We start from the raw sequence: 25,514 nt of genomic DNA, 5'->3' as shown, positions 1-25,514 counted from the left end.
TTAATTCTGTTTTTTATGTTCACGAAAGCAAAAAGTTAACAAAATATGCAATTGCATGTATCGGCAATGAGTGTATTAGAGTATTTAGGGGTCCATTTTCCCATGACCCCTCCGCTGCGGCTTTCACCAACCGGGCCGGTTTGCTGCCGCAAGCCCGCCCGGCCCGAGCGTCTGTGTCCGTGGTCCAGTGTTACCCAGGCCCCAGAGTCCACGGGTCTGCCGTCGTTCCCACCGCGGTGTGCGCCGGCCGCCTAAAGAAACTAACCCTATTCGGCGAGCAGGTGGCCCCGAGGCCGAGCGCGGCGTCACGGCCAGGCTTATAAAGCGCGCAGGTGTCGGCTAATTATGCACGTTGCTGGGGAGTCTATGCCTTAATGTGTGCCGTGCTTTAATGCGCTGGGACTTTTTTTTTTTTTCTCCTCGGCCGCTCCTCGTCAGTTCGAAGACATTCTCACCGCAGACATGAGTGCCGGAGCAGGGACCCCTTACATCGGCAGTAAAATCAGTTTGATATCCAAGGCGCAGATCCGATACGAGGGAATATTGTCCTCTGTGGACACAGATAGGTCCACGGTTGCTTTAGCCAAAGGTAGGCTGATACTTTGCAGTATGTAGGCCACATTTGTGGCTTTTTTGTTGTTTGTTTGTATTTATTTTTTGTCTTTCTCCTGCCCCCTGTTTGACATTTATTTCTATGTTAAATTGGGAATGCTGGATGCCGAACGCTGGACCGAACAAAATCACACTTTGTATTTATCTTTTACAACAGTCAAGTCCTATGGGACAGAGGACCGACACACTGATAGGCCGGTGCCACCGAAGGATGAAATTTATGAATACATCATTTTCAGAGGAAGTGACATCAAGGATATCACTGTGTCCGAACCACCAAAACCACACCATGGACTGCCCCGTGACCCTGCTATTGTGCAGGTGTGTGTGGCTCAGGGAGATTTGTCTGACTGTCTTTCCACTTTGTAGATGTATTTGTCATAGATAAAGTCACAATATTCACAAATGATGAACCCAGTTCCTTTTTCCCAATTTTTTCTGATTTTTAGTCATGCATTGGCAGCGCCTCTGCTGCGTATCACCCACGATGGAGTCCATACAGGGACATGATGCCCACCTACAACCAGCTGGCCGCCACTTCTCTACTCAACCAGCAGTACAGTGCAGCACTGGGTCTAGGTACAGTTAATGACATCTTGGACACATCAGACATCTGTGACGATATTCCCGGGCTTTCTGCCCACACTACGAGATGTCTGGCTGTTTTTTCTCTCGTGTATCTGCAGTTGATCAAGCCACACCATTTTTGTCCCTTTGCTCCCAGTACCGGGATTTCATGGCATCCCAGCCAGAAGAGCCCCCATGGTCGAGCAGGCTGTCCAGACCATGCCAATGGCCAGTGCTGCCCAGAAAAGGGGAAAGACCTCAACCCAGCCACAGAGCAGACAGCCTGTTCGCCCACCCCAACGCTCTGGCCGAGATGGTTCCCATCTTCAGAAGGAGAATGTACCCTCCAGTAAGCAGACTTAACAGTGGCTCTTAACATCCATCATCTTGAATTTCTTGCATTCCTTTTTTTAATCCAAGTGAAATAAGAAAAACCTTTTTATACTTTTTCTTTTATTTATTTATTCATGTTTAGGTCTGGCACCATCTCAGCCAACTGCAACTAAGATTCAAAGCCAAAGTACTGAGAACCAGAAGCAAAGGCAAAAACAAGGTATCAAAATGAAAAATGCACATTATGAGCTAATCCTTACAGACAGAGTAGCAGTATTTGTTTGGTTTTGTCTCGTCTGGTTATGTCAAGAAACATCTGAGGAAAGCAAAAGTACTGGAATTTTTTTTTTTTTTCCCAAAGTAAACAAATATTGCTCGCCTGTCTTTTAAGAGAGGTTACAAACGTAAAAAAGGTATGAAACCAGTTTTACAGTAATGTGTTGTATTTGTCTGAACTTTTTCCGGTGGTCATGTGCAGGCAGTCGCAGGTCAAGGAACCGAAGCAGAGGCCAACTCCTCGTGAAAAACCCAAAGGCTACAAGTTTGCAGTTTGAGTCAGATTTTGATTTTGAAACTGCAAACGCTCAGTTTAAAGATGATCTTACAAAGGAGATTGTAGGTATGTGTTTGGGTGTTTTTTTTTTTTTTTTGTTGTTTTTTTTGTTTTTTTTTTCTCCCCTCAGAGCATGTCAGTCACTTCAGTTTTAGCAGACGTAATGTAAAAAAATGTTTAGGGGTACATAAATTTACCTTCTTTCTTTTGTGAATTCCTGCAGTTGAAAAGGTGGATTCTGCAAAGGTCCCAGACAGTCAGGGTATGGAGGAGGAGGAAACTCTCAGCGATAAGTACTACGACAAAGCGAAATGCTTCTTTGACAACATCTCATCAGACCTTAAGCCCCGGTGATTGCACAACCTCTGCTATTTGTCTCTGTCTTACCTCAGGAGTTTGCCTTACTCTGCAGTTTTATTGATTCATTCATTTATTTATTTTTGTGCCTCCTCAGGAGAACCACGTGGGCAGAGGAGAAAAAGTTGAACATGGAAACATTTGGAGTTCCCGGTCGCTTCTTGAGAGGCAGAGGATTCAGAGGCCAAGGACACAGAGGGCAGAGCACCGCTGAGCAGCGACCCCTCCCGAAAGTTGGTAGTGGGAGGGTGTGAAGGCTTTTCTGTTTGTCTTTTTGTTACCCTTTTCTGTAAATAATAGAGTAGTTTTCTACTAATTTAAAAAAGTACCTCCCTATTTTCCCCCTTTTTTGAAGGACTTGAAGCAGAGATTTTTTTTTTTTTGTTTAGGTTTTTGTTTTTGTTTTTTTGTTTTTTTGTTGTTTTTTTTCCTCCATCACTTTGGACCCTTTATATGAAATGGGAGAGCAATTTATTTTTAATCCAGCAGCTGTGCACTAAAAACAAATTTATTCAACGGTAGTTAATTTAGAAGCGTGCAATGTGGAATGTGTAATTTTGAACAGGCCAGCAGGCATGCATTTAATTTTTTTGCTAAATGTCTGTATTAAATATGTCTAATTGATCGCAAAAATGTAACTCCAAATTAGTCTTGGAGCACTGTCATAAAGTTCAATGGACTGACAGCTGAACTTTTTTTTTTTTTTTTTTTTTGCCCCCCCTTCTTGTAAAATGAAAACTCTGGCGAAATGTGTAGCAGTTGTTATTAAATAATGTAATTAACAGACTGGTTTTCTTCTGCAACTCTAAATTCTAATTTAACATACTGCACCCAACGATTTTTATAACGCACATTAACATCATTCACTTTTTTTAAAACTAAACAGAATAACAGCCTGTGCAGTCAATCAAATGTCCAGTGTTTTTCTTTTCCCCTGCTCACTTTTGTATCTGTGGTGGCTTGCAAATGGAAGCCAGTTGGTTGAACTTGGGGCCCAAGTCTTTTAGTGCTTTCTGGAATGAATCTTCATCAGGAATGGTGATGTTCTCCAGCTCTGAGACGTTGTCCGAGTCCCCCTCCTCTGCGTACAGGTAAGGTTGATAGTCCAGCAGGTCATCCTCTGTCTCCCGGAGAGAGGAGAGCCTCTGTGGACAATATCAAAGTCAAAGTACATAAAGTGATTTGACTGCGACAGGCTCCTGCGCGCATTTATGAGTACACAAGTCACAGCACTGCCCTTAAACTGTACAGAATACTTTGTGTACGCTACCAACCCAATAAAGCAGGGCGGGGAGAGGCAAACCCGACGCATAGCTCGTGCTCCTTTGGTTGAGGGAATTCATTATGCTCATGTCCTCAAACTGTAAATGACAAAGTTCACATAAAGAAGTTTCTTCAGCAGCCGCCTCAAAGTAACGATAAGCACAACCAATCAACTGTAACCCTACCTGGTGGATGTGGTTGTAGTGACTGGTTATAAAAGAATTCCAGGTCATCTAAGATCGGAGGAAAGTGTGATTGAAACCAAGAGGGGAGCAAAGATAAAAGTAAATATTTGAACTTACAGTTGTGACACATGATTTTCCTTCAATGATGCACATTTACATGGTTGCAGTTGTCAGTGAGTAAGTGGACCTGATTTTCCCCTCTGTAAACTGATGTCTTCTGCTCCATATCCTGTTGAACAGAATGACACGAGCATCTGTGAGAAACTGCTGAATTAAAGTACAATAAGCTCATACATGTGAGACCAGCTTGGTGTTCCACAAAAAATTCTGAAAAAATGTTACACAGATCTACTTCAAATTCCGCAGTTTAACCAGTGAAAAGATGTCTATTTAATTCCATTAGTACCCACCCTAGTTGAAAAATTACTGTGTTGCATCCCACCATGCAGACCTTGCAAGTTAGATGAATCGTGGTGCTTCTTATCAGTGGACACTGCGAGGACACCATCAGGCACCTTTTTTTTAAAAAAAGAAAAAATGTTACTTATTGTATGAAAACATGTCACAGGTCTGTTTGCAGAAGTGTCTGAGCTGTGACCTCGCAGTCTGTGCCCGGTTTCTCAGTGTTTGATGTGAGGAGGGTTTCTCCCGATGAAGCTGTCTCTAAAGTGATGAACTCTTTTCTGCGGGAGATGACAACTGCCATCAGCAGCAGGACTGTCAGTGACACACAGACGAGAAAATTTGACTTGCGGCGAGTTGTCAGAACTGTAATATGTAACAATGCATGTTACAGTGTACTCTGGCACTAACAAAGGCAGCGAGGCAGTTTCTTACACAGCAGTAAAAAGAGTGAGGCAAACACTAGGCCTATAGCACCAGAGGCAGCCCTTGGGGCAGCGTCTCGGCGGGTTCGGCAGCTGGCCGCCCCAGAGCAGTCACACACGGTCAAACTGAGGTTGTAAACGCCAGACTGTCCCTGCATGTCAGAGATCTTCAGATCTATTGTGTGGGGTCCGGCGTACACACCGGGCTCCTTCACCAGACCAGCTGTGTAACCTGTGTGAAATAATCACAAAATTCAATGGGGTTTTTTGGGGGTTTTTTGGGTTTTTTTTTTTTTTTTGCTGTGATATTTAACTACGTAGCGTTGGTTTGTCTACCATTTGAGGGATTCAGTTTCCATTTTCCTTTGACATCCCCCAGCAGTTCAAACGTGAAAGGCCCTCCGAAGGGGTTTTCGTCCAGGTCAAAGGCTGTGATGTTGGTGGTAGTGGGGCTGTCTGACGCACACACATCCAAGTAGTGCACTATTGGCTGTGGCACGTTGTCATTCTGGTCAGTCACATAGATTCGCAGTGTGGCTGTGCCTGTCAGGGGTGGATTTCCTGTCCAAGATTTATTTTTTTTTAAATAGGATCACAAAGCAGTGGAAACGTGAGTGAAACATTTCGTCGCTCATGAGAATATGAAATAATTGGTTTCTGTCTGTGCAATCCGCAACACCCTGAGTCTTACCATTATCCACTGCATGCAGTAAGATGGTGTAGACTCCATTAACGACATGAGGAGATTCTCTGTCTGGTGTTTTGACTGTTGTGATGTCGCCTGTGTGGGGATCCACCGTCACCCAGCCAGCAGGATCACTTCCTACCTTGTACCTGTGGACAAAAAAGAGGTTACTTAGGAGAAGATCCCACATAAAAGCTCAAATACATCAACACTAACATCCCACTTACACAAAATCTCTTGCGTGACTGGAGTCAGGATCAACAGCAGTCACTTTCTCTACCCAGGTTCCAATGGGTGCGTTCTCCAGCAATGTGGGCTCTTTGACAGCCTCACTAAACACTGGGGGGTCATTGGTGTCCTCCACGCTGATGATGACTTTTACAGTGTGAGGTTGACCTGCACCAGGACCATTCCCTGTGCTGGTATCAACTATCCAGAGGCCTGAGGACGTCCTCTCCTTCACTTCGCAGAGGAAATATGGCATCTCATTGTCCACAGAGATGGACAGCTCCCTCTGTGCTCCCTCCTCGAAGTCCAAAGGCTGAAATTATACAGCACTTATGTTAAATTGTTAATTTACTATATATGTACAATGCTTAAAGCATTTTCTAGCTCAATTAAAGCATTTCATTTGAAAACATTAACTTCAAATCAAGCAGATGTTTTATGACAAAACATGCGTGTAGTTATTTCATGTCAGACTCGAGGTGGGTGATACTCTAATGTAAAGCATGCAGCCAAACAGCATTACCTTTACTACTGTCAGGATTCCATCATTGGTGTCTGGGTCTGTTTCAATCTTGAAGTGCTCTCCCTGGTCACCCTGTATGGTGTATCTGGCTCTCCATGCTGGGCTGTTCGGGTTGTCTTTGTCAGTCACATGCAGCCGCAGGGGAGAAGATCCAGTCTCATCCTCCTTCACTGTGCCGGTGCCCTGTCGTTTCAGTACAAGGTGCAGAGGTCAGGGGAAAAAAGCGAAATGTAGAAACCTGTTAGTACTGCTAGAATCAAGCTGCTACTGTACACAGGATGTGTTAATAATTGTATATTTTTTACATACGGTTACTTCGAGTTGATTATACTGTTGTTTATTGACTCATATTGGCAAAATAAATGTGTAAAATTACCTGGATAAACACTGGCATAGTGTAGAAAATAACAAAGAAAATCTATATTAAATCTATTGTATATATTAAAATATTGTATATATGTCATATATTAACTTGAGGTTTTCCTTTCATAGATTTTTTTATTTTGGACATTTTCCCTGCAAATGACTCCCAAGATAGTAACAATGTGAAAAAATTCCTGAAGAATTTAGACATTCATCTTAGTTGCTGAATATTCTTTTGGTTATGGCAAGAAAATAGCTGCATACTGTCTAACTGAACATACAGTGTACTTTTCACAGGAGTATGGACAAGCAGATTAAAAGGAAGTGTAAAAACAGGTGAAAAAAATATATCTGTATACTGAATTTAAAGACAAAAGCATTTACATCCTGTTATTACATAGAATATTTCTTAGGCCTATGAATTGATACTGAAAAATTCTGTTAATGTGAAGTCATTATGCAAATCCCTATTGATAGTTATAATAGACAAGTAAAAAAAAAAAAAAAACCTCCTACATTTAACCTGAATTGAAAAATTATTAATTTAAAAAGAACATGGCCTCTTCCGTTCATTTAAGAGAGCAGTTATATGTGATGTCTAACAATGCTGTATGCACTGTACATCAGCATAAAAGATTAAATGTGTGGTCATGATGGTGTTGAGAGTTTGTAAACTGAGATGGCTGCCTACCATCAAGGCTGGATTACCAAAGGGGCAAAGTGGGCGACTGCCCAGGAGCCCCGAAAGCCAGATTTACTCCATATTATTTGGTTATTCATAATTAGATTGCAAATTTGTTAGAAATGTGCACCACTGAAAGACAACATCAGCTATGTCAGGATCTCCGTCCTCCATCCTGTGTCTGACCAAGAGTCAAAAATGTAAGATGTTGACCTTATTATAATCGAGAACTAGGAAAGCTTTCAAATATTTTCACACCTGAAAACCTGGCAACAGTGGATTTTTGCTTAAAATACAACTTACTGGGAACAATTGTCAAAATTGTTGGTTGGGTTTTGGGTCCCCAAAAAAACAACATTTTTTCCCCGGGGCCTCCTTGGAGGCTAATCTGGCCGTGCCTACCGTTTGTCCGCTGATGGTTGGGAGGTGGTTGTTGCCGTCCTGGACATGAATGACAACAGTGGTTGAACTGGACAGGCTGACTACTTCACCGTGGTCTTTGGCCTCCACCAGTATTGTGAACATTTCAGCCACCTTAATATAATCCATTGAAAATTATTAGATTATATCAATAGTGTCCTTTCTACATACAGAACTGGCCACTGAGCCAGTCATATTTTTCTTCCATAATGGTAAGTGTATCCTGCATCCATTTCCTTGTAAAGAAGCTTGATCATTTTGCACAAAATGTAGTTTTCTAAATTAAAATTAATTTGTTACAGGTATACTCTTTTTTGTTATAAATAAATCTGTTATATATGATGTAATTTTTGCAACAAATTCAGTGTTGCTGAGACTAATATAGATACTGAATTAAATTACTTTTAAAAAAAATTCTTAAACTCACCCTGCAGCTCATAAATGTGTTTTAAAAATACTTGGCATGTAAATAGACAGTGCTCAAAGCAAGTATGCTGTACATGTTTGCAGCAAATGTCCTGTGTTACAGGTGAAGAACTAGCCGAACAGGAAATGCTACTATAATTCGTACTGTATGCTGTATGACACGCGATTCTTGCATATTAAAAAAAAAAAAAAAAGAGGCTCTTGCCTCATGATCCAAACATCCTTTGAAAGAAACAGTTCCAGACTCATCAATGAAGAATTCAGTGTCTGGAGGGTTTGGAGACACAGATTTGATTTCATAGTGGAATGTGGAGTTGGGTGTCCCTCTCTGGTCTCTGTCGTAGGCCACTACAGTCAGGAGATGGGAGCCTTGCGGGAAATGACAAAGAGAAGTAGGAAGGGACGTACTTTGTGAGAAAAAAAACAGTAAAAAAGAAGAGGCATATTTACTATAGTCTCTACCTTGTGTGTTTTGCTCATCAATGCTGATTTCATACAGATCCCTCTGAAAACGTGGTGGGTTGTCATTGATGTCCCTTATGAAAATCTCAATCCCTAATCTAGTGTCAATTGATGACCCTGTCTTTCTGGCCTCAAATTTCAGCTGTGGATTGAAAGATATGACTCAAAGTTAGTCACAATATGAAGAAAAAATATGAATCCATTGTTGGGTATTGTAATTGTGATATAAAATGGAGTAAAACAAAGATTAAAATATATTGTACAGCTCCACTGTGTCTCCTTCTTCTGTGCACTCCAAATATATAATACCAATAACTATATGACGGACTGTGCAGTGTTGATCAGTGTTTAGACTTTTACATCAATATAGATGAGATGTGGGTATGTAGTAGGTGGTAAGTCTAACCTTAAGCATTGTCTTTTCCTCATAGTCCACAGCCCTGTGGACAGACACCGTGCCAGACTCTTTATGAATGGAGAGGACTCCCTTTGGCTCCTCATCCACTCCTTCCCCATAGAGATCAAAGTATACTCGATAGTCCCGCTCAATATATACCTACAACACGGCACCGGACACTTCACAGTCAGCTTTTAGGAGTCTGAGACTTGGATTCATCAGTTATAAATTTTCATGATGAAAAGCTTGTGATCTCCATTTTTGGATAGACATGATAAAGTTTGAAGAAAATCATTGCAGGTGTCAAAATAAAGCTCATTACAGACGGATAAAGACAGCTAAAAGAATTGATTTAGATTAGATTGGATAGACTTAGATTTTCTATATCTGTTATAATTAACAGGTTAATCGATTGATGAAATTTGGTATTGAGTTTAAAAATGAATTCTAGCCTTTTCTGGTGAAACAATTTATTCGTTGAAACAAAGTCTGACCAGATTCTTCACTTTTTTGGTTCTTCTCACCTTGCCCAGCACGTAAGGGAAGGGTCCTGGATGCCCCTCCTCAATTGTGAAGGAGTCAATAATCCAAGTCCTTCTGTGACGGTTCAGCAGCTCTGAACATGTTGCACTTGACAAATAATAAACCTGAAAGACAAACAGCCAATCGAAACCTGAAGGTCGCAGTCTTTTCTAGGACAGTCATAGTATGTTGTAAGTAGGAATGTTTGAGGCAGTAGGTATGGGCTGATAAATTACGTAATTTGTATACTCGGGAACTGACTTGACTTAATGTCCTCATAGTGGGTGAACCAGTTTTCTATGAAGTGTGGACACTTTCATTATTTCAGAAACAACAGTATCACATTGCACTTTACACCTTATGTTATAACCATACAGAATATTTTTATCTATTGTGTATGCTTTATAAGAGGTCCATTTTACACCAATTAATTATTTTCTGACTCACTTAAAAACTGTGCGAAGACAACGACTTATACAAAACAACTGCACAATATGTCCTTGAACTTACAGACCAGCAATGCTTGAAGATGACAATAAGTGAAAAAAAATAGAAGTGGCTGGTTTTTTTAATAGATGATAATCAAAACCTTGCAACCTTATTACATAATTTAAGGTATTATTGTGTCGTGCTTTCCTTCATCAAGTAAAGAAAAAGAAATATTCCTCTGTAAGTAACACTGGATTTAATCAAAAATTGAGGTATAAAACTGAAGGGATAGCATTCATTTCAAACTAAAGTAATTACAGAGAGATTTAAAGTCATTGTTGCTACATACCAGGAGGAGGAAGCAGAGCATGATGCTTGTTCAGTACATCCAGTTCCGAGTGTTTCAGGACTGGCTTCTATGACATTTGAGCGCAGGAAGATGAGACCCTGCCCTCACTGCTTCAAACACCCACACACATGAATCTAATAATCACAGGTTAAAGTTTGTGTGTGTGTGCGTGTGTGCGCGCGCGCATTCTTGTTTATTCAACCAATTTTCAATCTACAAACTTCAAGCATATCACCGTTTGCTCATGAGGTTATATAGAATTGAAGAATGCTTTCATTGAATGTGGCTTTTTGAAATACTGTTTTACAGTCACAGATCTACAATGTGTAGTATTTGCTAAATAATCATCCATCTTGCAAAACAGTTTGTTACTGTGAGTTGATCTTTTCACTTTTCCTACATTTAATTCCTGTGATTCAACGTACTTAATATGGTCTCAGTGCTCTGCAAACTTGAAATAGTTTCAGGGTTTTCTAACTGCGGTCTGGGAGCAGCTGAGCACTTGTCAACACTTTGCAAAGAAGCTCGAAATAACCAGGAACTGTTTTGTTGATTCTTAGGAACACATTAATACATTTTTCTTTCCTTTATTGATAAAACAAAGAAATCCTGTTAGAGATTCATTTAAAATTAGAGCTAGAAAACTGAGAGTTTGCATTGCCAGGACAGTGTGTAGCTTTCAAAAACAGCACATTTAAGATTCAGAAACCTCCTTTTACCAAATTTACCTGAAGTCATAGTTCATGCAATTATTAGTTTTTTGTTCCTGGCTTTGCTTTACAGTCTTGGATGGGTTAATACTGTACAAAATTCATTGTACAACTACAACTCCTGTGAGGTCAGTAACAACGGAATAAATCTTGTCTTTCAAACATGCCAAAACAGGAAAGGAAACAGGTGATAATTCATTGGAAATCTCCTTATTTACACTTCACTGTCCCTATACCCGCCAAAACACGCACAGAGCCCAACCTACAACTCATAAGTCAAAGCAAAGGTTGAAAGCAGCAATAAGAGCCAGTGTGTGGAAGAAAGTCGTAGTTGAGAGGCCTCTTTCAATGGCTTGCATCACAAAGTCCACTCTTCGCCCCTCTCCGAGGTGTCAGTTACTGTGCTGCAGGTGGAGATGTGTTGTGGGGAGGATGCGTCCTAGGAAGACGATGACGGAATCTGAGTTTTCACCTTCTGTATCTCTGGAGGCGCAGCTCTCCTCTTGACAGTGCTGGTGTGTGTTTCTTCATCGTCTGACCCGACTACAAGCGTGTCTCCCCCGTTGGTATTGGTGGACTGGCTGTCGGAGGAGGAGTTTGAAGATGTGGAGGACATGCGGGACTTGGCGTCATGACTCTCAAGGACGTGTCGAAACAGTCCTTTACTGATGACTTCCTCGTTGTTGTTGTTTCCTTGGACTGTGAGTCAGATGAAAACATTGTCAGGAATGCCATTTTGCTGTTAAATCTCTTGTAATCTCTGTTCTATTTCCAGTTGCCATACCTGGCAGTGGGGAGTTCAGCACTCCCTCTTCTCCTCCAGAGCTTAAGAAGACATCTAAAGCCTCCTGGTCAGAGATCTCAATCAGCTCCATCTGGTCCAGCAAGTCCACATTCACCTCCATAGATGAGATGCTGCCAATCGGGGCTGCAAGAAGACAGGAAGATAAGAAATTATCCGCGTCTTTATGCGAGTGTGCATGTATTGAAGGAAATACCAACAGTCCAACTCACGTCTCTTGTAGTCTCTGATGCAAAGGTGCGCCGAGGACAGGTAGACGTCCACATCATGCTGGAAGACCTCCTCGAAGAAACGCTGTCTCTCTCTCAGCTTCAGCTGCTGCGCTGCGTCCACATCTGGGAGCCTCTGGCCTCGCTCCGTCTCCGCTGGCAAACACAGCAGAAGGACAGGACATAAGATACAAGCTCAGGTAAAGTTTTATACCTGACACCAGGAGTCTGGAGGCCAGACATCATGTAAGGCTGGATTCCAATCAAACACAACACATGGGGATGTCACAGACTAGTTTCTGATGGGTGTGCAAGTCAGTGAGTTTACCTGCTGTTGTATAATGCGGCACGTACTGTAGTTTGAGACCCATTTTACAGTCACACAGTGGTCAAGTGTTGGCAGCCAAAAGGGGGAGACATTGAGCTATAAGTGACATGTATAAGGAGGTGGATTTCCCTTTTTTTGGACTCTGCTGAAATTGACTATTGAAATAAAACATAGCATGGAAACATTATGAAAAGTCAATTACATATCTCACAATTAATAAAGGGTATTGTTGATATCTTAACTGTAAACAATGGTGTTTCATTCTATATTCCAATTAACTTTCATTTCTGTGGGTTACGATTCATTCCACTGACACAAAGATAAAGCAAACTGTTGCTTTTATCAGAACGCTAATTGAACCAACCGTCCAAATATCCACTGTACCAGGCATGTACATTTTCTAAATCAGTCCTGATCCACAGATTGATCTGCAAAAGCAAGCTGTCGGGTTCTTTTATCAAGTTAATCTTGTTTTGAGAAACCATGCAATCTCATGTTCCCCCCTTATCGGCATCATTGTAATAAAGCTGAGTGCAAGTCCAATGTGGGAGCGGAGGGGTGAACTGCAGCAGAGTGTGACTGCAGGAGGGACAATTAGAGGGGAGATGCCGGTCTCAGTAAATACTGAAAATTTCAGCGACTATGACTGCCACTGAGAGGAAAACCGCACTTGTGATTAGTGTGAAGAAACCATGTCTGATCTCTCCGACATTGTCTGCAAATATGAAGAAAAAACGTAAAATAGATTAGAAATATAAAGGCAGCAACAGAGCTAAACGACATATAATATTTTTGGGAAATACACGAATATGTTTTCTTGTCAAGTTAGATGAAAAGATTGATAACACTCTCATATCTGTATGGTAAATATGTTGCTGGAACCAGTGGCCAGCAACCGCACGAAGACTAGAAACAGGGGGAAACAGTTAGCCTGGCTCTGTCCAGTGGTAACAAAATCTGCCTACCAACAACTTTAAAGCTCAGCAACCCGTGTCCTGGCTGTAGCTTCGTATTTACCTATGAAACATATGAGAGTGGCAACAACCTTCTTATCTAACTCTAAGCACAAAAGTGAACTCTTTCTTTAAATTCATCTTAAAGAAGAAGAGACCTTGCGTATGCGGTGAACAATGCTCAGGATGTTTACAATACCAGGAAAAGAAAGGACTCTACTTTTCTCCCTGACAAAACAGAAGAGATTCCTCTTCGCAAATCCTCCGTAATCTACCAAACATATAACTGCTGCAGTCAGGAAAAAGCTGCTATCGCTTTAAGTCCAAAATAATGTAGATGTTGCCTGAAAGCATCAACAGGTTGCCTTCTTCAGAGTGCTGCATCAGCGCAGTCCTCGGCCCCTGACTCGTGCCCGGACACATGTCTGTGGCGACGGCAGGACACAAGCTTGTCACTGTAGCTCTGCTTTGCCCTGTCTGACAGCCTGTCCCCTGGTCTCATCGGCACTGGGAGCGCTTAGGTCAGACAGCTTTGGAGGGAGGAGAGGGAGAGGAGAAATTCCAACCCTGGGGCTGGACTGGCTGACAGCACCTATGGGCATACAGGTCGTGTGTGTGTGTGTGTGTGTGTGTGTGTGTGTGTGTGTGTGTGTGTGTGTGTGTGTGTGTGTGTGTGTAGACAGAATATAGACAGGATCCTCCGTAAACTGAAAACGCATAAATCTAGAAGCAGTTATGTGTTTGGTTCAAATGTTGGAGCTTTTAGTTGATTTGATGTCAGACCTGAAGGCTCTGGCATTTCCATCACTTGTCTTTACCAAAGACATAAAGCAGGTGTCACTACGAGTCCCCTGCAGGAGGTGCGATATTAGGGATTCTGATTATGCAGTGAAGGAGTTTGACAGTGAAGTCAGTCCCAGAGTGCAGCCGCTCCTCCGTAGTTGCAGTTAAAAAGGAATAGTGGTACTGTACTGAGATGGCAAGTTATTACAAGGTGTCTGTCTAGTGTCAGTCATCTTTAAGGCATTTTGTCTTTGCGGCATTGCTGTAGATGTCTGAGGTTGTGAGCCTGTGACACGCCACCCACTGCACTGTTACACACTCAGAAACCCTGTAGTCTACAGAGTCTTAAAGAGTCTAAGGGGAGCAGCGCTGACGGAGTCACCATCAGGAGCTACACGTGCGTTTGAGCAAAAACAGCCCCTTGTCTAATGTGACCAGCCAAGGACATCATGTCAGACAAAAGACTGAGATTGCATCGGATAAATGACTTTCCTTCCTTCTCTTAAAGAGCATGTTTATGCTGCAAACCTCTCATTACAGGCCACAGGTTTAAGCAAATTGCTGATCCTGGAGTTTTTTCCCACTCAGTTAAACACTGATTGATCACTGCATTGATTGTTTCTACTTAAAGGCTGAGGCCCATGGAGAACTAAAGGTTAGCTATAGATGCATATCCTCAGATTGATTTTGCTTCCCTATCCAGTTCTTTTTTCCATTGAATCGCCTTGATCGATGCGGATTCCCTGGCCGCGGACGACCCCGCTGACCTCTGATTAGCCCAACCACTCACACGAGAAAATCCTCTGTCACAAGAAAGTTCTGACCCCAGTGTCCACTGCTGATGAGATCACAAGTCCAGTCAGCTACAGCCTGACCACAACCCAGAGTCTTTAGAATCAAGCCACAGGACGTCTGGAGGGTGTGTGGCTGCTCAGGAGAGAGGGTGGAGAGATCAACAACCTGCAGGAGTGAGCCTGATCTAATAGGTTTTTTCTCCATCAGTTTTCCATTGTTTGTTAAAATAAAAAAAACAATGGAAAACTGAGGGGTTGGGCAGTCACACTGTGGAGGGTCCACGTGGGTCTGGGTCTGGGTCCAGATGCGAAACCTTCATGGAGAACACTGTACAAACCACCGTTAACTAACGGGGTTGGAGACTTACAGTGGGGAGTTTTAACATAGTGTTGTTGCCGTGAATGTTTTAGGAGCTGTTTTAAATCCAAATGTTCCCGAAAGCTGTCTGTTCTGTTCGCTTAGAGAAACTGTTTCTCATTGTTTCCTGGACTGCAACAGGCTAAAGTGTCTGTTTTATTTGTATGGAGTCATTTTTACTAGACACATGTTCATCCTGGGCTACAAATGTGGGCAGAAAGCGTGAGTAGAATGTCAACTTTTAAACTTCTTCCTGGGTCTGGCAAAGATGGCTGTACACCTGAGCAGGAAGGAAAAAAAAACTGGACGGATCAGCGGACTGTAATGCAGACACAGTTTTCATCAGAATGATAAAAACTAGGTTAAAAGTGATCTTGAATGATTTCAAGACATTTGAGTGTCTGGATACGGTTTTTGTGTTCTGAGAAAGAGGGTAAACTTGTGTTTGGACAGTTATCTGTTTAGTCATTTTTTTCCTTCTGATTCTGTTATTTGAGTCTAAATTGTTTTCTTTTTTGCTCTTTCACATATTGTAAATATAAAGCTGAGTTGAGTTAAATAAAGAGTTGAAAAATCCAAATCCCTTCGGTCTTTCTTTCTGTCTCTCTCTCTCTTTCTCTTCTTTTTTCTGTATTTTTTGCCTCACTCTCACTATTTTTGTCTCTCTTTCTTTTCCCCTCTATTTGTCTGTCTTTTGTCTGTGTCTCTTTCTTTGTGTCATTTTTTGCTGTCCTTTTTGCCTTTTTTATGTCTTTCTTTTTGTCTCTTTCCCTCCTCTGTCTGTCTTGGCTTCTGTCTTTCTTTCTGTCTTTGTTCTGTGTCTTTTTATGTCTTTTTTCTCTTTTTCTGTGCCTCTTTCTGTCCCTTCTGTTTCTCCTTCTGTTTTCTTCCTTTCTTTCTCTCTTTTTCTCTTCCTTCCTTTCTTTCTTTCACCCACTCTATCTCCTTCGCCATCCTCTCTTCCTTCCTCTGAGTGTTCTGGGACTGGAGGAAGAAAAGGTCATAGATCAGAACTCAGGACCAGCTGGATATGCAGAATGACAGGAACAGACAGAAAGATAGAGACAGACAGTGGGCCGGATGCGCCTGCGTCTCGCTCTGCCTCCCCACATAAAGACAAACCCAGATCCTCCGCTCAGGGGGCAGCGAGAGAAAGAGACCATTCAGAGCTGGAAAAAAGCCGAGATGTAAGGGAGCGGGACTGGCCTGCACTCCTTAGACATGATGCCAGTTACAGGAAATCCTTTTTAGATGCAGGGGAGGGGGCGTACACCTAAACTCAGTCTTTAATTTGTTACCTAGAGCTAATTTAGCTTGAAGAGCCAATGAAAAATAGTCAGATCAGATTGTTAAGTAAAAGAAATGGGCATATCTGTGTGCAGTTTAAGGACTTCCAAAAGCCTGAAAACTGTGTCATGATGAGACAGACTCCTCAGAGGACCCAGGCACAGCTGCCAGCAGATACACAGTAATGCATCATCACCACATGATGATACAGAGATCATTTAGTGCTCTACTGTCTTCAATTTGACTATAGCTTTTTGTCCATACAGAGCACATTGTCTAGTGTAAAACCATGCACATAATCAGGTCATTCTCTGCATCTGTTCAGTATCTGTGTGTCATTTGCCTCTTTCCCCTGTCACGTTTTCAAGGACAGGACCCATGAAATGCTGGTTTTAGAAGCAGCAACTGCACAAACTGCGGAGGCAACACATTGATCTGGAGGCTAAATGCAGGGATAGGAGGGCTCGGTGTCACCCACAGGCTGCCATTAGCCCATCACTGTGCTAGATGAAACTGTGAGCTCAGAGGCAGACTCCCCTGTGAGGGGGAAGAGGGAAGGTCAGGGCAGAACAGGGCTAGGAAAACTGCCTCGCCAGATGAGCCAGTTTGTTTTTGGTTGTCGGAGCAGCGTGGTCTACAATCCCAAAGGGAACCATCGTTTCCTCCTCTGCTTTGATTATAGAGCAGTTTGCCCGACTCTCAGTTTGATTCCACTCATCCACGCTGAGCCTTTTTTTTTTCCCCGAGACGTTGTTTTCATTATACAAATGGATTAGATCATCCCTGTTTAAATGGCTGTTGTGGTGGTACATGCTTCCATGTGTTGCCTCAGCTATCCCACCATTAGATTTAAAAAGCAGGCCGCCAAGAAAAAGCGTCAGGCACTGTAGTGTCAGTGGTTTAAGCAAATTGACTTATTCATCCATAAAAAATAATAATTATGCCGAAAAATAAAAGTATAAATATATAAATAAATGCTAAAATAAATACAGAAATAAGTAATTAAATATGGAAAAAGTAAATGAGAGAGTAAATATGTAAATGAATGCTGAAATAAATACAGAAATAAGTAAAAATGGCAATAAATGGTTAAAAGAATACATATCTAAACAAAGACTAAAATCAATACAGAAATAAATAATTAATAACTGCGCAAATAATTCAATGTTTGTAATTAATCAAGACATACACCAATAAATGCCTTTTTAATTTTTACATTATTTTACATTATCGCCATCATTTATTTATTTATGTATTTCTTCATTTCTTTTTTAGTACTGTAATGTAATAGTGCTGTAGTAGTTGGGGGGTCAAGGAGGAAGGGAACACTTGCAGAAAGGCTAAACATGAGGAGGACGATGTCCTAAAAATGTACAGTATGATGGGAGAGAGGGAAATCTGCACAAGCTCATTAGTTAAAGAGGATGTCTTGTTATTTTTTTCTGGGAGTCTCTTCTCTACCTTCCAGCACTGCACCGGCCTCAGCAGCGGCAGCAGGCTGTTAACAGTCTACAGCTGGTCGTTAGTGGATCGGTCTCTTTGCTAAGACTGTTTCATTAATTACTGGTGTCTCAGTGGTCATAAAGGAGGGTGGACCAACTGGGGGGCTACAGGTAGAAGACTTTCACCTGCTCTGACTGCACAAGCAGAGATGCAACCATAAAGTGCAGCACAAATTTATCTCTAACACTGAAAAAAGATGATGTTTAAGCCATCCAGTGATTCAACACATCCTGGTCAGCACGTCCTGAAAATCTCTGTAACAATACGCCTCCTGTTTTACAGTTTTCTATTTTCCAGTGACTGCAGTTTTAAAAACCATCGCATCGCCTCCTTGTAACCATTTCTCTTTGCTCAAAACAGAAAATACCTTGAACTAAAGTGGAACAGGCAGGTGGACATGCTTGTTGAACGGACAATAACGTCTTCCGAGACAATGCAGTTGCTCTGTCTCACACTTTTATTCTTGGTTTCTCTCGCTCCCTGTTTTCTTTCCAAAAGCTGCCATTTACTGGGCTCCGGTTGCAAGGACAGTGAATTATTTATGGCAGCTACTGATGTGTGTTTGTGTGTCTATCTAATCAGTGCGGGCATGTGTGTGTGTTTTTATTTGAATATTAGATCTGGCCGTTTTCGCTGGGACAAAGCAGTGTCCAGCACCAACAGCCCAGTTTGTCAGAACAACAATGACATCATTGTTAACCCTCTCCTTCCTTCCCCCTTGCCTGGATTACATCCAGACTAACAATAGGACTGTTTGTAGGTCAGTGTCCTGTCCCACTGCCCTCCATAAACCCACAAGCAGACTGTCATGAGTTCTGATCAGCACAACAGGCTTCACCAGCTGACAAAGTACCGACATATCCATGTTTTTTTCTACATATACAAATCCTCTTATCCAGAATGACTATTAATGAACTATAGAATAAGGTTATTAACCAAATACAACAGCCAATAATGGTCAAATCTCTGCCAGGGTAATAGAATTTCTGCATCAGTAAAGTAACCCAGCTTATATTAAAGTAATTAGCGTTAATGAGTTTGTACTGCTTGTTAAAAGCAAAGTGCAACTGGAGTGGTTGTCAACAGACCGACAGAGGAACATGCACCGATCAGCCACAACATTCAAACTCTGTACCTGGTTTTAATGGTTTTAAATCCCCCTCACTTTTTTAAATCAGATAATCAAATCTGTAATCACATGCAAAAACAGTGAATTATCAAGTGAAGGCTGGCCGAGTATATCCTCTGTGTCTAAGGGTCAGGGTTAGGGCTCTCGCTCTGTCTGAGAGAGAGAGAGATAGAGATCCTCACATGAGCTGCCCTCTCTCTCTAGTTGCAGTCACTTCAACTTTCACACGGCTCCCTGTTCTTCCTGGGAAAGCTGCACTGCCCCCCCCCCCAGTATGCTCTCCTCAGCATGGAGAACGGTAGGAATGTTTGGTTAAACTCAACACAGTCGCTCAGGCATCTCTCCTCTGTTTGTTGAGACTGAGGCAGGGTGGCCTGGAGAGAACAGTATTTAAGCCATATTACAGCTCGATTTTGTCTCGTGTTGCTCAAAACTGTTACCTTCACCAATAATTGTAACCATGGTTCGGGCTTCCTTATGTTTTTAAATCTGATTATTTGATTAATTTTCACGTAATACTGCACCGTATCTGAACTTAACTGCACTTTTTTTTTTTTTTTAATTTATTCTACTCTGGTGGACATTTTCCCGTTCCTTCAAAATGACCCTGTACAACCACAGAGGTGTTTTCACTTCTTGGCTAATTAGGCCTCTGTTAAGGTTGGAGCTGGGTGGAGCTTGGCTGGAATTTCATGAGGTCACCAAACCTCATCAACCAATGAGAAATTGGTTAAATAATCCGGTTAAATAAGTGAAAACACTGCCTCTATGACTGAAGGATGCAATACCAATAAACTTGTCTTACCTTGATGTAGATGTGTCCGTCCATAAGCCTTAAACTTGCATGAACAGATTTATTTGGGCCACTCGTGGGCAGCAGAAACAAGTTGGGAACACAATATTGACCTTTCACCTCTGAAGCTGTCATGGGGAACGCGTTAGCAAACAGTTGCTTCTTTACAACCGGCAGATACAGAGCAATATTAGCATTCATTTGGCGACCTGACCAATGGAAGTCCAATATTCACTCTATCTGGCTCTTTAGCTGCTAAATGCTCCACTATGTTCACCAGCTAGTCATTAACCGTGTCTGAGGGGAATCGTAAGGTCGATTTTTTTAGAGTTTTTTGCTGAAAAAAGCTGCCTGCTGCAGCTGGAACCAACACTGATGAGAGTAGGGCTGCAACTGAGGATTATTTACACTTTAACATCTGTTGATTATCATCTGTTTTAATCGACTAATTATTGGTCCCATAAAAATTGGTGCCCTTAAATGTTCTGTCGATTAATCGGCTGATCATTTCAACTCTAGGTGAGCATGGCGGGAGTCAATCACAACAGTTAAACTGCGAGCCTCAAAACAAAACAGTGATCCGAAGGTTTGAGTTCATCGCTATGAGAGACCCCTTTCACATGTTACACAGTCATTTGATCCTTCGTCAGCTTTGATTTCCCACCCTTTTTTTCTTTGATCATCAGCGGTTTCAGTTTCCTCCCAGCACGTCAGTGAAGTAAATCCAGATTAACAGACTGAACAGGTTAATTTGTGTTACATGGTTTTACACATTTTGGAAGAGTGTTCCTATGATAAATTGCTGTTGTCTCTCTTTCGAGGGCCCTGAACGCTCAGCGGATGCCTGGAGGCGTTAACTCTGTCTATACACGGGGGATTCAGCTGAACAGTGAGTGGATGGATTTGTTGGTGAACTAATGAGAGGAGCTGGTCTTCGTCCCGGGGGGCTGCACAGCTTAGACTGTTGAATTGATGGCAACCTTATTCAGCCATCCACGCAAGGCTGTTTAGTATTATCACACACAAACGCACACATATAATTAACTTAAAGCGCTGACATGCAACGAAGCATTGTTTGTAATAGAATAATCTGTGTATTTGCACCATGTGAGCTTTCCTCGCATCAGTAAGCGACGTTCCCGGTTAGTCTTCCTGGCATTTCTCAAAGAGCTTAACACAATATTATCACTTCCTCTCCTTCAACAGCAGTGACTGAACTGCTGGAAATTCACATCGTGACCATGTGACCAGCATCTGTGGCCTTGTTGAGAAAAGACAGCAGCCATCAGTATTTTTCCCCCTGACGCTAAACCCCACAAGAAGTGCAGGATTTCTGGTAGTATTCTGGTAGACGGCGCTTCATATCTCTGAACACAAACCTGTATGATCCAAGCTTGACTATTTGAGAGGGAAATCGTGCCTGGTTCAACCCAACTCAAGTCAGTTCAGTCCAAAAAACCAGCCTCCAGTTAAACTTCACAGGTGCAGGGCGCAGCCAGAAATTCAGAAATACTTTATTTTGTGACCAAAAATGAAGTTATATTTACATTTGATCCAATCAGTTCATTGTTTACTCAGCCTGATAACCAGACCGAATCGCCACTTAATTTTTATTTCATTATTCAGTCTGACATTGAGTTCATATTATCTGACTGCTGTTTGGGACAGGGGGGTTGTGTTATTTTGTTTGCCCCAGCCAATCAGTAGCGAGTGACGTAAACAGCGGTGGTAGTAACAGTACAAGTGAAATGCCTCTCCAGGCTGCACGTAACAAGAACAGTGTATCTGTATGTGCGACTTTTACGTTTACGTGTTTACGTGTATCTTCAGAAAAGCATAATTCCATCTTTAGTCGACCTACAACAACCTGCACAGCTGTGTTGATTACTATAGCCTCACAGAGCCACTAGTATGACTGTAGACTCTTGAGGCGTTATTTTCCAACACAAAGGTCTAAATGCTCTAAAAGCCTTCTCCAAACTGCCATGAGTAAAATTCTGGTTGAGAAATAATGAATGAAGAAAGATACCAAAAAATACCAAGTACCCACCCTCAGCGTCTTCAATAACCATGGCCCTGCATAAGCACTCAAGAGAAGCAAATCAGAAGAGTGAGAATGTGACTGTCAAAACATCTATTCTGAAGAGATCGAAGTAAAGGAGGTTAAAAAAAAAAAAAAAAAAACGCTCACATGTTTTGGCTTACACCTTCTTCAGGGTGTTCATTTTGGTCCCATTTGTATCTGTTCTAGCTCAGACATTAAGCTCCAGTGACTAGAGAGCAGGTACAGTACACACTGTGTGTACCCCTCAGAGTGTGGCTGACATGATATGGATTTTTACCCATTTAATTTGCTCATTAAAAAGCATCTACCTCCTCAGTCTTATATGGGTCATGTCCAAGGGGACTGGGTTACGAATACATGGAGTATAGAAAAAAATTCCTTTTACACCCAATACCCGTCCGCCTGTAACATGCTTTCCGCAGCTCGCCAGTCCTTCACTCCACAGCACACCGATGTGTCTCTCTCTCGCACTTTCCCACAATAATCAAAACGGGACAGAATGGCGGCACAACGGCTGGGGGCCAAGCAACAGGTGGGAGATGCCTTCCCTGGAGTCACAGCCCTGATCCTTTTTAGCCTCATGAAATCACACACTGATCTCACCGGAGCTAATTCAATTTCAGGCCCTATCTGGGTTGGTGTGTCTGCATGGAACAAGCTACAGATCTTACTGCAGTCAGTTGACTCTGATGGGATCTGCAGGCACAATCCCATTAGAAATAAGTCTTGTCAGGAGCTGTGTGGTGGCCCAAATCCAAGCTGGCCTCTGTGTGTGTGTGTGTGTGCGTGCATGTGCGTGTATGTGTGCGTGTGCGTGTGCGTGTGCGTGTGCGTGTGTGTATGTGTGCGTGTGCGCGTGTGTGGGGGGGTGCATCCCTGTTCCCGTGCACAGAGAGTGTGACCTATTCACTTGGTATTAGTGAACATTGCTCAGGGTGATGATTCAACATTCCTGTCTGATTTCTGGCTGGCACAGCACTTGGACCAGTCACTTCAGTGCAACATCAACACAATGGCAGCTATTTAACACACTGGCTGGGCTGTCACACCAGCTTCCACATTATATCTCTCTCCCACACACACACACACACACATACACACACACAGCAAATGCATCAGAGTGATGGAGCCGTAAATAAATTCAGTGTCTATGCTACATAAAGAAATCTCCGAGACATAGTCAGAAAAAGTGCTAATTTGGGCTTTTTCTTCACTTAGTTGACATTAATTTGAGACCTTTAATATAATATAAATACTGATTTTCATCTAGGAAAACTGACATGTTGAGAGGTGGTACATGCTGGGGAAAAGGTAGAAAAAATGCAGGTTTAACCTCAAATAAAACTGCACACACACACACACACACACACACACAAACTTCCAGTGTAGCTTTTCTGCCTCAAATGTTCAATCTGTGTGTGTGCTCTGATTCTGACAACCAAATATGGAGAAGAACTTTCTCCTCTCTAGTGTCCTGCTCCACATCTAAAAATGAAAACTCTGTCAATGGAGCAAACCTGTGGTCACATCTCGAGATATCCACCTAAAGCAATTAATGAATTTCTGCAAAAGGTTTAGAAGTTTTAAGGAATTACTCACAGGGTAGGCGTTTGTTGTGCAGGTTGGATGATGAGGAGCTCATGTTGCTGGAGAATGGTGAGAATATAATAATTGGGTGTGTGATGGCCAGTCAGCCCTGTGAGAGTTCAGCAGAAAGGCCGCTGTTCATCTCCTCTGCTGACTCGGAACTGCTCCAGAGTGAGTAATGCTGTCTGCCGCCCTGTTGCTCTCCTTCCACGCTTCCCTCTTTCCTCCTCAGTGGACTCTGAGCCACTTGGACGAGGCGAGAACAAGTTTGTGGCTCTGTGGAGCCGACCAACTGACCAATGACAGGGAGGGGGGAGGAGCTGAGGGAGAGTGAGGAAGGGATTGAGAAAAGGGAAGGAGGGATTTTATGTAACAGAGTGGAAAATACCGAGGAGAGACAGACACATGCCTCCGTTATTTTTGTCTTCTTAAAACCCCCTCCCTCCTCCCTTTCTGTCTCTTGTTCCCTGACTCCCTTTATTCATTGGAGATTTAAACCCTCTATCTCTTCTGTTTCACCTTCAGGATCAACTGATGTCAAAAAATGTTGCATTCGCAGACACAGAATACCAGTGTTATTATCGTATTGTCATTATTATGCCTGGTCTTTAATAATTATTCAAATCATTATATGACGCTTTTGCTTTTCATAAAGAACATTTTCCTCACCACAGATTAATTTTATATTTTGAATTCAGAGACATGATGAGTATCAAAACGATTTTATAATGCAGACACAATGTGCAATTACCTGCTAAAACGATACATTTTCCTTGTCCTTTACTGCAATTCTGGTTTTGGTGAAAAAATGTAACTCCAATCAAACATTTATTAATCTCTCTAAAAAGTATGATCATTTAGACTGGCTTTAAAAATTGATGTTAACTGTTACACAGAAAGTAAGTATAAAGAAATCATATTTCTCAGAGGTCTTCTTGAATGGTGAGAAAAAGTGGATTACTTATACTGTATGGGAACCAGAGTCAAGAAAATTGTCAGACCACAGTGTAGTATCTGAGACTCTGTGTGTCCTGGACACCATCTAGTGGAGAACAGATGTCAGTTCCACCTCCTCTAAGATGGACTTGATAGTTAGACAATATTTGCATCCAGAGGCTTCACAAAACAGCGTTACGTCATTGCCTTTTTCCGAAACACTGCGTTGGCATTCGATGCAAAAAAGTGTCCTAAAGAGTGTCTTGCAGTTGAAGGGCTGGAAAAGCTGCTGGTGTGAGTCATTGCAAGAATCTGAACAAACCAAACTAACTTTCTGATCATGTACAATAACTTTGATCAACAGAAAATAGAGATATTTTGTTTCCTTTAGAATAATATGAAGTATCTTTATTTGTAGAGCGCTTTTCAGAAACAAGGGTACAAAATTCTTCACATTAGACAACAAATTATGAAAAATCATTTACATGCTTATCTCTACAAATGCATAAAGTAAGCATGGAAACTTTCACTGCTGAAACTCAAACTTGGCATCTGTGCCAACCTACAAAATGAAACTGCAAAAACAGGCTGTAATGTAGCAGTTGGGAAGTGGTGGGAGTGACCGGTGATTTCTATCAATAAAAACACACTGTGTAAATGTCAGTGGTTGTGGTGGTTTAGGCTAAATGTGCTAGTTGTGGCAAACACTGCGATGCAGCATCTTACCATACCGTGAGGTTTCTCCAGCTTGTGTGTGTGTGTGTGTGTGTGTGTGTGTGTGTGTGTGTGTGTGTGTGTGTGTGTGTGTGTGTGTGTGTGTGTGTGTGTGTGTGTGTTCAGTAAGTGTACAAAAAAGATAGAGAAAAAACAGAGATATGAACAGAGAGAGAGAGAGAGAGAGAGAGTGGGTAGAGGAAGCATGATGTGACTCAAAGCGAGAAGTCCTCTTCACCTCAAACTAAATTATGCGTGGGCTTTTTCGTGACTGGGGGTTCACCTGCTGAGGCCCTGCAAAATCAGTAGCTGGGACCAGGACTGCTGTGCACAATCCATGCCCTCTTTCTTGTGTTTTAATATGAGATGAAAGAGACAGG

At 42.1% G+C, this 25,514-nt stretch overlaps 3 protein-coding genes across 3 annotated transcripts; 1 reads left to right on the top strand and 2 right to left on the bottom strand.

The window, feature by feature from the left end:
* Positions 1-462: 462 nt before the first annotated feature.
* LOC120783390 (protein LSM14 homolog B-B-like) lies at positions 463-3,060 on the top strand. The gene is made up of 8 exons (XM_040116360.1): positions 463-589; positions 770-933; positions 1,062-1,191; positions 1,337-1,528; positions 1,655-1,732; positions 1,991-2,131; positions 2,289-2,415; positions 2,520-3,060. Exons 1-8 carry the CDS (start codon positions 463-465, stop codon positions 2,674-2,676), a joined length of 1,116 nt encoding a protein of 371 aa, XP_039972294.1. The 3' UTR covers positions 2,677-3,060.
* Positions 3,061-3,238: 178 nt separating this feature from the next.
* On the bottom strand, positions 3,239-10,636 carry cdh27 (cadherin 27). Its single transcript, XM_040159068.1, has 15 exons — positions 10,184-10,636; positions 9,408-9,530; positions 8,893-9,042; positions 8,487-8,628; positions 8,230-8,393; positions 7,581-7,712; positions 6,134-6,316; positions 5,610-5,923; positions 5,389-5,531; positions 5,034-5,258; positions 4,708-4,929; positions 4,469-4,587; positions 3,871-3,918; positions 3,697-3,783; positions 3,239-3,567 (listed from the first exon to the last, which is right to left on the bottom strand). The coding sequence occupies exons 1-15, from the start codon at positions 10,202-10,204 to the stop codon at positions 3,361-3,363; spliced, it is 2,280 nt and encodes a 759-aa protein (XP_040015002.1). The 5' UTR covers positions 10,205-10,636; the 3' UTR covers positions 3,239-3,360.
* Positions 10,637-10,754: 118 nt separating this feature from the next.
* Positions 10,755-23,746, bottom strand: LOC120783389 (dysbindin-like). Its single transcript, XM_040116359.1, has 4 exons — positions 23,497-23,746; positions 11,908-12,060; positions 11,678-11,821; positions 10,755-11,592 (listed from the first exon to the last, which is right to left on the bottom strand). The coding sequence occupies exons 1-4, from the start codon at positions 23,537-23,539 to the stop codon at positions 11,333-11,335; spliced, it is 600 nt and encodes a 199-aa protein (XP_039972293.1). The 5' UTR covers positions 23,540-23,746; the 3' UTR covers positions 10,755-11,332.
* Between the last annotated feature and the right edge of the window lie 1,768 nt (positions 23,747-25,514).

The sequence above is a fragment of the Xiphias gladius genome, chromosome 21 (assembly GCF_016859285.1).
Source record: "Xiphias gladius isolate SHS-SW01 ecotype Sanya breed wild chromosome 21, ASM1685928v1, whole genome shotgun sequence".
Classification (NCBI taxonomy): domain Eukaryota; kingdom Metazoa; phylum Chordata; class Actinopteri; order Istiophoriformes; family Xiphiidae; genus Xiphias; species Xiphias gladius.
The sequence above is the reverse complement of the archived record's forward strand: the minus strand, read 5'-3'. Positions and strand labels throughout refer to the sequence as shown.